Below are 14,293 nucleotides of genomic sequence, written 5' to 3' on the forward strand. Positions count from 1 at the left end.
CAGGACCCCTGTCACACCCCCCCACACCGTGACACCCCCATCACACCCCGCACACACCGTGACACCCCCATCACACACCCCACACCGTGACACCCCCATCACACCCCCCCACACCCCCATCACACCCCCCCACACCGTGACACCCCCATCACACCCCCCCACACCGTGACACCCCCATCACACACCCCCATCACACACCCCCATCACACCGTGACACCCCCATCACACACCCCCATCACACCCCCCCACACCCCCATCACACCCCCCCACACCGTGACACCCCCATCACCCCCCGCACACCGTGACACCCCCATCACACACCCCCATCACACCGTGACACCCCCATCACACCCCGCACACACCGTGACACCCCCATCACACACCCCCATCACACCGTGACACCCCCATCACACCCCACACACACCGTGACACCCCCATCACACACCCCACACACCGTGACACCCCCATCACACACCCCCATCACACCGTGACACCCCCATCACACCCCGCACACACCGTGACACCCCCATCACACACCCCCATCACACCGTGACACCCCCATCACACCCCCCACACACCGTGACACCCCCATCACACACCCCCATCACACCCCCCCACACCCCCATCACACCCCCCCACACCGTGACACCCCCATCACACACCCCACACCGTGACACCCCCATCACACCCCCCCACACCGTGACACCCCCATCACACCCCGCACACACCGTGACACCCCCATCACACACCCCACACCGTGACACCCCCATCACACCCCCCCACACCGTGACACCCCCATCACACCCCCCCACACCGTGACACCCCCATCACCCCACACACACCGTGACACCCCCATCACCCCCCACACCGTGACACCCCCATCACCCCCCACACACACCGTGACACCCCCATCACACCCCCCTACACCGTGACACCATCACACCCCACACACACCGTGACACCCCCATCACACCCCACACACACCGTGACACCCCCATCACACGCCCCCACACCGTGACACCCCCCTCACACGCCCCCATCACACCCCACACACTGTGACACCCCCTGCACGCACCCTGGCACCCCCGGTACGTGGTGACACCCCTATCACACACTCCCACACACAGTGACACTCTCATCACACACCCCCCACGCAGGGTGACACCCCTCTTGCCCACCCCAGCACCCCCAGTACATGGCGACATCCCCATCACACCCCCCGGCACACGGCGACACCCCCGCGGGGGGCATCGTCCTGTGCACCCAGCGCCAGGCAGCAGGCGGGGGCCGGGGGTCATGCTGCTCCTTTATTGGGGTACAAAATGAAGGCAGCCAGGGCAGCGGGGAGGGGGCAGCGGCCCGGGGCTGGGGGCACAGGGGAGCCTCTTCAGCCAGCAAGGGTGGGGGGCACAGACCAGGTCCCGGACCCGCGGGCAGCCAGGCCCTGCTCCGGAGCAAGGCCGCCGCTGCCCTTTCAAAGAAGAACCTGAGCAACAAGGGCAGCAGTGGCCGGGCAGACCACGGCCCCGTGGCACAGCCGGCCACCCTCACTGCCCCTGGGATGCCGGGGGGGGGCTGGGCTGGTCCCCCCCCAGCGATGGACAGCCCCGGCTGCCCAGGGGCTGGGATGGCAGCGGGAGAGTGTTTGAACATCCAACCCTCCTGCTGGCACGGCCGAAGGCAGCCCCTGCCCTCCTGGTGCCGCCGGCCAGGCCAGAGCCCGTGGGGGGGCCTGGCTGGGGCCAGGGAGGGGATGGAGTGTCAGATCGGTGGGGACAAGGCGGTCCCTTGAGGAGATTCCCCAATCCCTGATGGTTTTCAAGTAGCCAGCCTGCCCCGCAGAGAGCCAGGTGGGCAGCTGCTCAAAATAAATACAAATAAATACAGATTCCAGCAAGGGAGCCTGCCTGGCACCCGAGGAGCCTCGAGGGAAGCAGACCCCGTCCCCCTCCTCCCCAGGGCAGAGGGGGGCCGGCCCCTGGGGCACAGGCTGCGGGGAGACCACCCCTCCCTCCCGCACGCACAGCTGGCCGGGGGCATGGAGGCAGGTCTCGGGGGGTGTGGGACACCCCGTGTCCCCCCAAACTGCAGGAGATGCCATTGCTCCCGCCCTCCCTCCCTGGTGGGAGGATGGACCCTGCAAGGGGCCGCTCCCGGGGAGAGGCTGGCAGCGAGGGGCTCGCAGCAAGGAGCTCGTCCTGCGGCATGGCTGGGCCGTGCTGCAGGCGGGTGGGAAGAGGCTGGCAGCTCGGAGCCCCTCCTGGGGGCAGAGGCGGGGGGCCGGCCCCATGGCCAGCTCGGCTGGCGGCCCCGTGGCCAGCCAGCTCAGCAGTCCATGCCGTCGCTCTCACACCAGGCAGAGGGGCCGTCGGTGCCGAAGTATCTGTCCCCAAAGTTACCTGAAGGACGAGGGGACAGAGTGAGGCGACAGCAGCACTGGCCCCATTGCAATCCCCCCTCCCCAGGGCTCCTTCAGCAGGGCCACGGGGCACCCCACCAGGCTGCTGGGGCTCAGGGCCTGGCCCGTGTGGCTCAGCACACCCTCGTCCGCCCTCACCGATGCCCGGGATGATGTGGAACTCCTCGTTGATCCTCTTGTCCACAGCAGTGGTGATGATGCGGACGCGGGGAAAGGCGTAGGCCACGGAGTGCACCCCCATCTCCGCCATCAGCAGCGACAGCAGGAAGATCCTGTCCTCCTGGACGTCGTGATCCTGCGGCACGCAGAGCTGTGAGAGCCCGGCCAGCGCCAGGACGGCTGCACGTGCCCGCCCCCCGTCCCTGTCCCCTACCAGCAGGACACGAACTGCCATCATGGCCGCAGCTCCGGTGGACACGGTGCTGTCCATGAGGATGACGTAGTCCTCGCTGATCTCCTTGGGAAGGCGCAGGTAGTGGAGCTGAGGAGGGAAGGAGACATGGTCACCCATCCTGCGGCGCCGGGGGGCTCCGTGCCGGGGCAGCGGGGAGGGCTCACCTCGGGCTCCCCCGTGTCGTGGTTGGTCTGGATCAGGATCTTGCCCAGGCGGATGTCCTTGCACACAGCAGTGAGGGCCTGCTCCATGGTCTCCCCTGCTCGCAGGATGGACACGCCAGTGATCTGGGGAAGGGACAGGACACATCTGCCTGGTGCTGCGCAGGGGAAGCAGCCGCTCCGGCGAGCTCCTGAGGCTCCAGCAAGGCCTGACAGCAGTTACCCCTGCACCGCAGGAGGGGGGAACAAGCCTCGCCGAGCAGCTCGTCTGCACAGGGATGGACCCCGTGAGACAGCAGGTTTTCCCGGCCCGTGCCAACCCGAAATGGGGCAGCCGTGCGCTTGTGGGAAGAAAGGGGCCGGGACAACGTCTCACCCTCTGTCTGTGGAACCGCTTCCCTTCATACGTCGTCCCCTGCGGTGTCTCCACAGTGACCGACTGCAGAGAGGGGAGGAGAAGGGAGTGTGGACGATGCCAGGCGCCCGGGGGCTCAGGGAGGGGGAGACATGGCCGTGGCTGCACCTGAGGAGCGGTCGCTCACCTTTAGCGGCAGGAAGGAGAGGGCATGTTCAATCAAGAGCCTCATCAGGCGCTTGGAATAGAAGATGAATTCATCCCTGGTTGTGTCCTTGTTCCTGTGGAGGGAGCAGAGATCCTGTGATATGAGCAGAGTCCCTGCTCCAGCCTGCATGAACGGAGAGCAGTCTGTGGGAACCTGGAAGCTCTTGGGGAGCAAGAGCACTGACGTTTCAGGGCTTGCCGAAGACCTGGGTGTTGTCTGGAAAGGACCACATGGTCAAGAAACCCATTCAGTTCCCCTGGAAGGGACGCACAAAGCCTGCAGCAGATCACACCGATCGGACAGAGCAAAACGACGCCACGCAATGCTGCTCAGTCCTCTTCAGGACGCAGGGGACAGTTCAGAGTCAGGGTGGGCTCGCTAGACTAGCAGAGTGAATAAAGCCAACTGCAAAAAGGAGGGGTAAGTGTGTAGACGTACACAGTGACCCTGACCAGAGATGAGGCAGGTGCCTGAGAAGCAAGCGCAGAGACGCAGCACTGCTTGCTCCAACGCGACCTCTAATCGCCACTGAACCTCTGCTGGAAGATTTGCAGGGCTGGAGGTTTAGGACACAACTGCTGACTACGTGGAAAGAGCCAGGAGAAAAACAGGGGGCGGGAGCAGCAGAACCATCGGTTCTTGGGGCAACAGAAACTCAGGAGCAAGTGGTAAGCGTTTTGCACAGGCGGTGCCAGGGGAGCACAAGGCGGAATGCGAGCACACCCTGGATGGACCATTGCACGGCAGGACAGCCGGCTCCGGGAGCACTGCAACACGGAAGAGACCAGACTGCACCACGGCCAAGAGCAGCTGGGTTACCTGACACCATCTGACATGTTCTCAACTCCTCTCTGTTTATTTACCAACTTAGAGATAAACTACTGCCAGGAAGCAGGCAGATTCTGAACTACCTGGCGTTATCTCATCACAACACTGAGGCGCTGAGGGCAGCAAGAAATAAAATAAACAGAAAACAGAATAAAACCACAACGGGACTGTACTTCACAGGAAACCTCCCCTTCTCCCTCAGGAGGAGCAAAGCCAGCTGTACGTGCACACGAGCTGATCCCAGGGGCAGAGGGGGAAAGAGGTTGGCTTTTCTTATTGGGAACGTTCTGACCATCAGCACACACGCGCGTTGTACTCTAACTCGTTCATCGCACAAAAGAAATGGCTGCACGAAACCTTGTGCTTCCTACGACACACCCAGTCACACGAGCATGTACGGCACTTCACTCGGTGACAGGCAGGACTGTCCCAGTCCCGCGTTACTTGGAGGGGTATTTTCAGGAGGGCAGAGCAGCTCCTCCACCAGCACCCTCAGTATCGAGGCAAAGCACCTCCAGCAAGAGGTCACTCAGCAGGAAAAGGAGGAGATTCTGAGATTTGCTTGCCGTTTAAAACGTGACCATAAAGAATCCACCCATGTCCCGCTATACTCCTCGCAGTCCGTGGCTGCTTTGGCAAAAGAATAAGCAGCAGTTTGTAACGAAAGTGCCATTTCACTGGAGAACCATCGAGACCAAGTTTCTTGCTCCCTGGCTGAACAATAACCAAGAGGCAGGCTGACGCTGAGGACTGTGGTAAACAGCTGAAATCTGATTTCTCTTCTGTGACCCGTGTGTAAAGCAGCGCAGCCTGCATATACCATACATTTTCTGGAGAACGTAAGGAACAAAGGAACCCTACAGACATTTGCCAGTTCTCTGATGGAAGAGGTGGAACTGGCAACAGTCCAGAAGAGGCAGAAGGATATTGAATATTTTTACTCTGTGTTTTAGGACATCATCTGCCACTTCTCACACCTCGCCACGATGACAGACAGCCCAGCTAACAGCACTCAGGAGACGGATAAATGGTCTCTACTATCCTGAGATATTTTTGCAGGCAGACCTAGGCAGCTGGCACCCGAGCGCCCTGCAGTGACCACCCGACTAACGCGGACATTTCCAACAAGCCTGGGGACAGCAAGGCACTCCCAGAGGAGCTTGGAAAAATCAGCTCTGGTCTGGAAGAAACAGGTGCCCTGCCTACAGCTCTTCAGCGTGGGCTGTCGGCATGCACGCTTCCCCACGGGTGGGCTTCACCCACACGCTCACCCACTGCTGCTTTGGAAGCCCCCAGCATCACCCGAGCTCCAGGCACACGAGCCCGGCAGCAGCCTTGCCTCCACAGGCAGTCTCTCGCAGCCAGCTGCCCCTGACAAGCCCTGCACTGGCCCCGTCAGCCCCGTGGCCGCTGTGCCACAGATGGGGAGCAGTCGGCCACCCCAGCCAGCCCGACGTGGGTGGGACAGGCGTGTCAGTGCTGCCGCAGAGGCGGGTTCCTCTGCAGTCTCTGCAAGGCGCCCCGGAGATGGAGGAGCACCCTTGGTCCCGGCGCCATGAAGGCCTGAGCATGCCTCCCTCTTCATGCAGGGGCGAAGACAACCAAGAAACGTCTCCTTGCCCAGGGGACAAGCAACCGCTGTTGATGCGCACGCTGCCCCAGGTGCTGCCCACCCCCTCAGCAGAGAGGGAAGCTGAACCACGGGCAGCGTGCACACCCCACATGCCGGGACTCCAGAGCTGGGCACAGCAGGGCTGCAGCCAGCAGCTCCCGAGGACCTCGATCTTCCTTGGCACTCTCAGCAGGAGATGGCAGGAAAGCACCGTGTGGTGACAGGGACCAGCAAGCAGCTGGCTGGGAGCCTGAACACAGTGTCGGCTTAGCTCAAACAGCACCGTCTGTGGCGGAAAGCCAGCCATCGCAGTCAGGCCCTGGGAAACTGGGACACGGACAGGTCTCATGTCTGAACCACCTTTTCTGGTGCTGGCAACTTCCCAGCACATAAAGAGCACAGAATTCCAGAGTGGTAGGGATTGGAAGGGACCTCTAGAGATCATCTCGTCCAACCCCCTGCTAGAGCAGGATCACCCAGAGCAGGTCGCACAGGATCGCGTCCAGGTGGGTTTGGAATCTCTCCAGAGAAGGAGACTCCACAACCTCTTTGGGCAGCCTGTCCCAGGGCTCGGTCACCCTCAGAGGGAAGAAGTTTTTCCTCATGTTCACACCTGAATTTCCTGTGTTCCAGTTTGTGCCCGTTGCCCCTTGTCCTGTCACTGGGCAGCACTGAAAAGAGTCTGGCCCCAGCCTCTTGACACCCACCCTTTAGATATTGATAAACATTGATCAGGTTGCCTCTCAGTCTTCTCTTCTCCCCAGGCTAAACAGGCCCAGCGCTCTCAGCCTTTCCTCATACCAGAGATGCTCCAGTCCCTTAATCATCTTTGTAGCCCTCCACTGGACTCTCCCCAGTAGTTCCCAGTCTGTCTGGAACTGGGGAGCCCAGCACTGGACACAGAACTCCAGATGTGGCCTCACCAGGGCAGAGCAGAGCAGAGGGGGAGGAGAACCTCCCTGGACCTGCTGGCCACGCTCTTCTCCATGCACCCCAGGACACCGTTGGCCTTCTTGGCCACGAGGGCACGCCGCTGGTCATGGAGAGCTTCTTGTCACCAGGACTCCCAGGTCCTTCTCCTCAGCGCTGCTTCCCAGCGAGTCAACCCCAACCTGTACCGGTGCTTGGCGTTATTCCTCCCTCGCTCTGCCCCTCACTGAAGCACCAACAGCCACACGCTTCTCAAGGGCAGCTCCAGCACAGGATGACGTGTCCTGCCAGAGCACAAAGTCCAAAGGCTTAGGCCAGAGCAAACTTGCTAAGAGAGACAGGTGACCCACGCCACTCACCGGCTGTGCTGCAGGGAAGTCCCGGAGCCTTTCCATGAGCGCGTGGGTACCAAGATGCACGCAGAGGAAAGGAAATGCTGTTCTCCTGCGGCAGAGAGAGACCGGGATGCTTCGGTGGCATCCCTTCCCTCCAGCGTGTCAACCCACCACATAGCATGGTGTCGTCGGCAAACTTGCTGAGGGTGCACTTGATCCCGCTGTCCATGTCGCTGACAAAGGTATGACCCATACCCTTATTACACTGCCCATCCTCAGCCCGACCATGAATAAAAATAATTCACCTACTCTACTGCAGGACTATTTTTTTCAGTTTCTGCCTCTCCACAATAACAAAAAATCGCTCTGGAAACCACTTCTCCCCGGGATGCCAAGCCTGAATTTGCCGTGACTATACTCAGCGAGATGCTCATCTGCTGCCACAACAGAATCTTCCAGGAGAGCCCTCAGAGACAGAAGGCTGGAGCACACAAGAGCCTCCAGTGTTGAACAACAGGGAAACAACATTGGCCGGCAGCAGCCTGGCAAGCCAAGATCAACAGGCTGTCTCCAAGGGAGCTGCACTGGGAAAGGCAGGATGGAAAAAGGGAGGCTGGAGGGAAAACCTGGTTCACAGCTCTCTAGTGCACCCACAGATGTCAGGTTTGGTGTGCCAAGGCACTCCGAAAGGCAGCATTGGTGGGAGCACCAGCACCACGCAAGGGCCGTCGCTGCGGAACGGGGCTGGCGGCACCGCAGCAGCCAGAACGAAGACGAGAGATCAGATTTGCCAAGACGCAGTAACTTCATGCACTGAGGTGCAGGAAGCTTGGCAAAAGGCACACATTTGATCCCCACAGGTCGGTCTGGACCGCTCCAGGGAGCCCAGGAGAACACCAGCAGGCAGGGAGCAGCGCCTCTGGAGCAGAGGGAACCCCAGACGGTCGCGTGTGAGGACCATTAACAATTCCACACTGTGCCGAAGTCACGCAGAAGCAAATGAGTGCTGCCAAGTATCACGTACAAGCACCAGAAATACAAGCTGCCTTGCTGTTGCTTAATACAGGAACTTTTTACCAGAAGAGCTCCTCAGCTTAGAGATCTTAGTAACAGCACTGCCTCAGCTTTCCTTGCTTTCTTGGGCTGCAGATTTGAGGGGGTGGCTGACAGGCCAAGTCAACGCCCCTCATAAATGTGGTATTTTTCATTTACCATCTGGAAGAGGCAAAGTCCGCCCTCCCGCAGCCCTGCTGCTCGCACCGGCCAGCTCCAGAAGCACAGCGCCGCCTCGGTAACTCCAGATCAGCAGCGCAGCTGGGCTCCAGCCACAGCCTGCATGGGTTTGATCCCCTCCTCCCCAGCGCAGCTGAACAAACTCCTAAGTCTAAGCAGATTAAGGTTATTAGACACTTGTGGCATAAAGGCGGAGTCACAACAGGTCATTCCTGGCAAGGCAAGGCAAAAGGACGCGGATTTCAAGGAGGAAGACAGGAGCAGTAGCTTGCAAGCACGCAATGCTCAGCCTCTGGAGGTGCTGTTCCCCCAGCATCTCCCTTCCTCCCTCACCTGCCACTGAGCACACAGATGGCAGACAAGCTAGAGAAATCGGCTCAGGCCACGAAGAAGCCACTGCCAGAGCACCAGCGCAAGAAGATGCTGCAGGGACATGGTTATATCTGCTCTGAAGTTCCCTTAGCTGGACCTGAGCTCAGAACTACTAGAAGTCCACAGCCTAGGGACGAGGCATGTGGGCTTCAGGCACCAGCACAGGTCTCTGCCCAGCGCTGTATCACCCGGCGAGGCACATCGCCAGCCTGTTCACTGCTGCGAACTGCCCTTGGAGCCTGCGCTTCAACAGGGACGAGCCTGGAGAAGGAACACCTTCCTTCCTACAAGGAGGTGCACAGCCTGTGCGTGGTCATGAGGTTACGCTCTCCAAACCAACTCGTGGGCACCGGTAGCCAGCCACCACGTGAGCAGGCGCAGGAGAAGAGCCCTGCTGAGGTCAGCATCCCCTTTCTGTTTTACAACCCAGCAACAGAAAGAACCACAGTAGCAAGGGACTGGTCCCACGGGATTCAGCTCTTGACCCTACACTAACACTACTGTCACCTGGAAAAAAAGAGCATCTATGGGGAATGAAAAGGTTAGGTGAGCAGCAAAGTCATGGAAGCATCAGCCTGGATCCCGTCTGTAAGCTGGCTCTAAAACTGAGTGCAGCAAGGGCACCTCACCCCGTGCCCGTGCCACCAGCTACCAGGCCTGTGCTCCAGCTAGGAAAGAGCTAACCAGGCTCCTCTCATCGCGAGGAAAGCCTGCCTGTGGCTCAAAAGCCACCCCAGGGCGGATGTGCCAAGGTCTTGTTGCCAAAAAAGTGTCTGTAGGCTGGAGTCAGCTCTGTTCAGCAGTTCTGCTCTGAGAAAACACCTACGTCCGAAGCCTTAAAGGCAGAGGAGGGAAAACTCACACCAGGTTTTCTAGTGTGATCCTACAGAACAGCCCTTCTGTGAGAAGGAAATCCCCAAGGAGGCAGGGACCTACCTGATGATGGTGTGCATGCCTCGCACCTGCGGCGTGTTCTCCAGGACGCTCAGCGTCTTCGGCAGGGGCTGCCCTTGGTGGGCAGAAGCCAGAGCTGCCCTGCAACAAGGAAGCAGCGATCAGAGCTGTACGACACACACACACACAGAGCCACCGCAGAGTGGGACGTGGCCCCTGATCGAAGGAAGGCTCCTCCCAGAGCACCAGAAAGCATTTGGCCTTCCCACCCTGGTCCCTAGGAAAGCCCCAGGTCTGGTACCAGGTATGAGATCCCAAAGCAAGCCTCCCCTGATCACAAATCCAGCTGTCAGCAGCCTCCGCCAGCACCTGGGGAGCAGGAGCAGCAGTTCTGCACAGGCAAGACCTTGCTACGTACCCTGGGACAGGGCTGCCTGGGTTGCTCTGGGGTATGAGGACTGTCCCATTGAGACCGACTACATGAGGTCCCGGAGAATAGGGAGGACTGGCCAAGACACTTCTCCCCGAGGGAGCAGCCTGGAGCAATCCAACACTCAGGGCAGGAACCACGCTCCAGAAAGGGACAGGAACAGCACATGGAGACAGCCACACAACCACAGCGAGACAAGCCCCAAGAAGCTGCACGGAGGGCGGCCACCTCAGCAGTCGAGGAAGAGCAGCTACACTCAGGCATCTCAGCAAAGCTTTGGCCAGCACAGAGAAGAGGCAGGACTCGGAGAAGAGCAGGAACACAGGAAGTTCTTCACTGTGAGGGTGACCGAGCCCTGGGACAGGCTGCCCAGAGAGGTTGTGGAGTCTCCTTCTCTGGAGAGATTCCAAACCTGCCTGAATGCCACCCTGTGCAACCTGCTCGAGGTGATCCCGCTCTAGCAAGGGGGTTGGACTAGATGATCTCCAGAGGTTCCTTCCAACGCCTAATGTTCTGTGACTCTGGGTGATTCGGGGTGCTGGCAGCCCTCCACCCCCAGCCCAGGAACTGGCCCCTCTGCAGCTGGCAGGATCCCCACGTACCTGACAGTGATCTCGCGCTGGGTGGTAGAGCAGAGTCATCCAGCATGGCAAAGGGGAAAGAAAGGACACTGGTCAGTGCACCAGCCAGGCACAGCCACTGGCCAGCCCTGGTCCGGCTCCCACCCTTTCTCCTGGGGCTGAACCAAGAGCAGGAAAACCATGCTGGGCATAGCCGGGAGGCAAAGGCGGGCTGCCAGGGAGCAGCCAGGGGCGAGCAAGGTGGGGAGACAGCCGAGATCACCAGGAGCTGACTGGGACCAAGGGGGACAGCAGGCGAACGAGGCCAGGTCAGACCGCAAGTGCTAGGTGTCACTGCCGGGGCGGGCATCGTGCCCAGCCCCAGCTCCACTTCCCCAGCCCCCGTGTCACAGCACGGTCTGCCCTGAGAGAGTGGGGACACTTTTTGTCAAGAGAGAGGCAACACCGAGAGCCTCCAGGTGCTCCAGGAGCACAGGGCTGCCAGCAGCCACATCCTCCGCTCTGCGTGTGGAGGCCACCGCCTCCTCCTCCTCACCCGCGCTAGCGGTGATCAATCAGCCCACACCTCACCTTCTCCAGCTGGCTGTGCACGTGCTGCACAATGAGGTCCAGGGCCACAAAGTTCTCCCCACCTGACAGGGGAACGAAGAGGCCAGGTCAGATGCACGCTGACCCAACCCCACCCCAGGGCCCGCAGGACACCCGTTCCCGATGCTCGGGTCTGGGCTGGCAAACAGGGCACAGTCTCACCCCTGGGCACCACGATGTCGGCAACCTGCACGGTGGGCTCGATGTACTGCTCGAAGGCTGGCTTCACGAACTTGTTATATTGCTTGATGACACCCACGATGTCGCGCCCACGTTCCATGATGTCGCGTTGGAGCCGCCGCACCAGCCGGATGTCAGAGTCCGTATCCACAAACACTTTCATGTCCAGGAGCTGGAAAACTGGGAGGGGTGAGCACCCCCTATCCAGCCCCCCATCAGACCTGCCTCGTTCCCCTTGCCCACGGCCCAGCCAGGTCTGCCCCCGCCCCTGGCATCCAGCACTGCCTCCCCTGAAGCCTCTGACTCAGAAGCACCCTGCCGGCAAGCGGTGGGTGATCTCTCCCTCCGCAGCCCCCCAGCCATCGCCCTGCCCCAGCGGCACCCAAGGCTGGCCCAGGACAGCGCCCATCCCACCCGCAGCACAGCACCACACACCTCCTCCCACACCACGCACCAAGATGGGCCACCAGCCGCATCAGGCAGCGATACCTTCAGCAACTCCTTGTTCGCAAAAGCCAGTATCCCTTCAAACACAATGACGTTGGCCCCGTACACTGTTTTCTGTGGGCAGAAAGAGCCGTGCTCGTCCTGCCCCCCTCACGCACACTGCAGCAATGCAGACAGCACCTCAACCCCTGACCCACGCCGGGCTCTCATCACCCATGGATGGGGCTCCCCATAACCATCCTGCATCACCCAACCTTTAAGGGCCTTTTTTCTCACCCCTGCACTCGATACCCCGGCCCTGCATTGGCCCAGAACCCCGAGCTTTGCTCCAGAACCCAAACCTCTGTCCATCGCCTCCCCCTCAGCCCCTGTCCTCCCCGCACTCCTTCGTGCTCTGCACCGCAGCCTCTCCCCATGCTCTGCACCAGCCTGTTTCCCTCCGTGTCTCCGTGCTCCCTCCCTGCCCCTACACCCCCAGTCCCCCCAGAGTGACTCTCTCACACCAGATGGCCCCGGCCCCTCCCTCCCTTTGCCTTCCCAGGCCCCACAGCCCCCACGCTCCCTGCCCCTGCCCTCCAGGCATCCCCCCCTTCCCAGGGGTTCTCCCCCCAGCGCCCGGCCCGCCTGTCCTGCGGCACCCACCCACTCGCGGCGGCGGCTGTGCGTGGTGAAGTCGTAGACCGGCACCTTCACGCTCTTGCCCTTCTTGAGCTTGCGGAGGACGCTGACGAGCAGCTCGAAGTCAAAGGCGTCAGGGTGGTCGAAATTGTAGTCGCTGCGGGCTGCCAGCGCCTGCTGCCCCTCGTCCAGCACCTGTGGGCACCATCGCCGCTCAGCACCGTGCCGGCCCCCTGGGACCCTGTCACTGCTCAGCGCCGTGCCGGCCCCCTCGGCCCCCGGCCCTCACCTTGTAGAAGGAGTCCATGGAGAGCAGCACAACCCAGGGCACGTCCAGCGCCTCTATGATCCGCGTCGCCACCGTCGTCTTGCCCGAGGCGCTGCCGCCGCACAGGCCTGCGGGCGAGGGCACCGCGGCGGCCACGGCCCGGCCCCGTCAGCGCCATCCCGGCTCCACCCCAGTCCCATCCCTTCCCCGGCCGCGGCTCAGGGCCCAGCTCCATCCCCTTCCCCGGTCCCAGCTCCAGCCCGACCCCGGTCCCGGTCCCGATGCCAGCCCCAGCCCCATCCCCTGCGCAGCCCGGGCCCGTCCCCGCCCCGCCGCTCACCGATGACGAAGGCCTCGTCCACGGGCGCGCCGGTCTCGCTGTACCAGGGCGGCCGCCCGGCCGTGTAGATGGTCCGCTTACTGGTGCGCAGCAGCGGCGGCTCCGGCTTGCACTGGCTGGCGGTCCGCCGCCGCGGGGACGGTGCCAGCGGCAGCCGGCTCAGCAGCGAGCCCAGCGGGCCGGGGCCGGGGCCGGGGCCGCGCTCGGAGCCCGCCGCGCCCCACCGCTCCTCCGCGCCCGCCGCCGCCATCTCCCCGCGCCGCCACGGGCCGGGCCGGGCGGGACGGGCCGCGGGGGCTGCCGGGACGGGCCGCGGCCGCACGCGGCTCCCGGCGGCCCCCGCGGCTCCGCCCCGCCCCGCGCCCCACGCGAGCCCCGTGCCGCGCGCAGCCGCCCCTCAGGCCGCCGGGGGTCTCCCGTGGGCCGCCCGCTCGGGACAACCCCCTCCCCGGCACTGCCCCTTTCGCGGCCCCCTGCCCAACACCTGCGGACCGGGGGGACCGCAGCGGGGCCCAGCCCCCCCCCCCCCCGCTCCGCCCGGGCCACCGGAGCCGCTGCTCAGGACCACGACCAGAGTCCCCAGGGACGGCGAGCCCACCCGGGGTTCAGGGGGACCCTCCCGGCTCCAGCGTGTGCCCGTGGCCCCCGTCCCTGGGCACCACTGGAAGAGCCTGGCTCCTCTGCTTCATCCCCTCCCCGCAGGCGCTGCCAGCCATGGATTCCATCCCCCTGAGCTGCTCTGCTCCAGGCTGAGCCGTCCCAGCTCCCTCAGCCTTTCCCCACAGCAGAGATGCTCCAGGCCTTCGGCATCTCGGTGGCCCCTCGCTGGACTCTCTCCAGTCTGTCCGTGTCCCTCGTGGACTGGGGAGCCCGGCACTGGGCCCAGCACTCCCGGGGTGGGCTCACCAGCGCTGAGCAGAGGGGCAGGATCATCCCCTCCCTCGGCTGGCAATGCTTTGCCTAAAGCAGCCCAGGACGCCACTCGCCACCTTTGCTGCAAGTGCACGTCGCTGGTTCGTGGTCAACTTGGTGTCCACCAGGACCCCCGGGGCCTCCTCTGCTGAGCTGCTCTCCAGCCGGGTGGCCACCAGCGTGTGCTG

General features: G+C 62.4%; 1 protein-coding gene across 1 annotated transcript; it reads right to left on the bottom strand.

Annotated features, from left to right (window-relative positions):
- Nucleotides 1-1,278: 1,278 nt before the first annotated feature.
- On the bottom strand, nt 1,279-13,538 carry LOC129204389 (uridine-cytidine kinase-like 1). Its single transcript, XM_054820287.1, has 14 exons — nt 13,194-13,538; nt 12,875-12,981; nt 12,610-12,780; nt 12,010-12,081; nt 11,503-11,692; nt 11,323-11,384; nt 10,774-10,790; nt 9,784-9,882; nt 3,517-3,610; nt 3,351-3,413; nt 2,978-3,100; nt 2,793-2,900; nt 2,558-2,714; nt 1,279-2,399 (listed from the first exon to the last, which is right to left on the bottom strand). The coding sequence occupies exons 1-14, from the start codon at nt 13,441-13,443 to the stop codon at nt 2,326-2,328; spliced, it is 1,587 nt and encodes a 528-aa protein (XP_054676262.1). The 5' UTR covers nt 13,444-13,538; the 3' UTR covers nt 1,279-2,325.
- Between the last annotated feature and the right edge of the window lie 755 nt (nt 13,539-14,293).

The sequence above is a fragment of the Grus americana genome, chromosome 3, assembly GCF_028858705.1.
Source record: "Grus americana isolate bGruAme1 chromosome 3, bGruAme1.mat, whole genome shotgun sequence".
In the NCBI taxonomy this organism is placed as follows: domain Eukaryota; kingdom Metazoa; phylum Chordata; class Aves; order Gruiformes; family Gruidae; genus Grus; species Grus americana.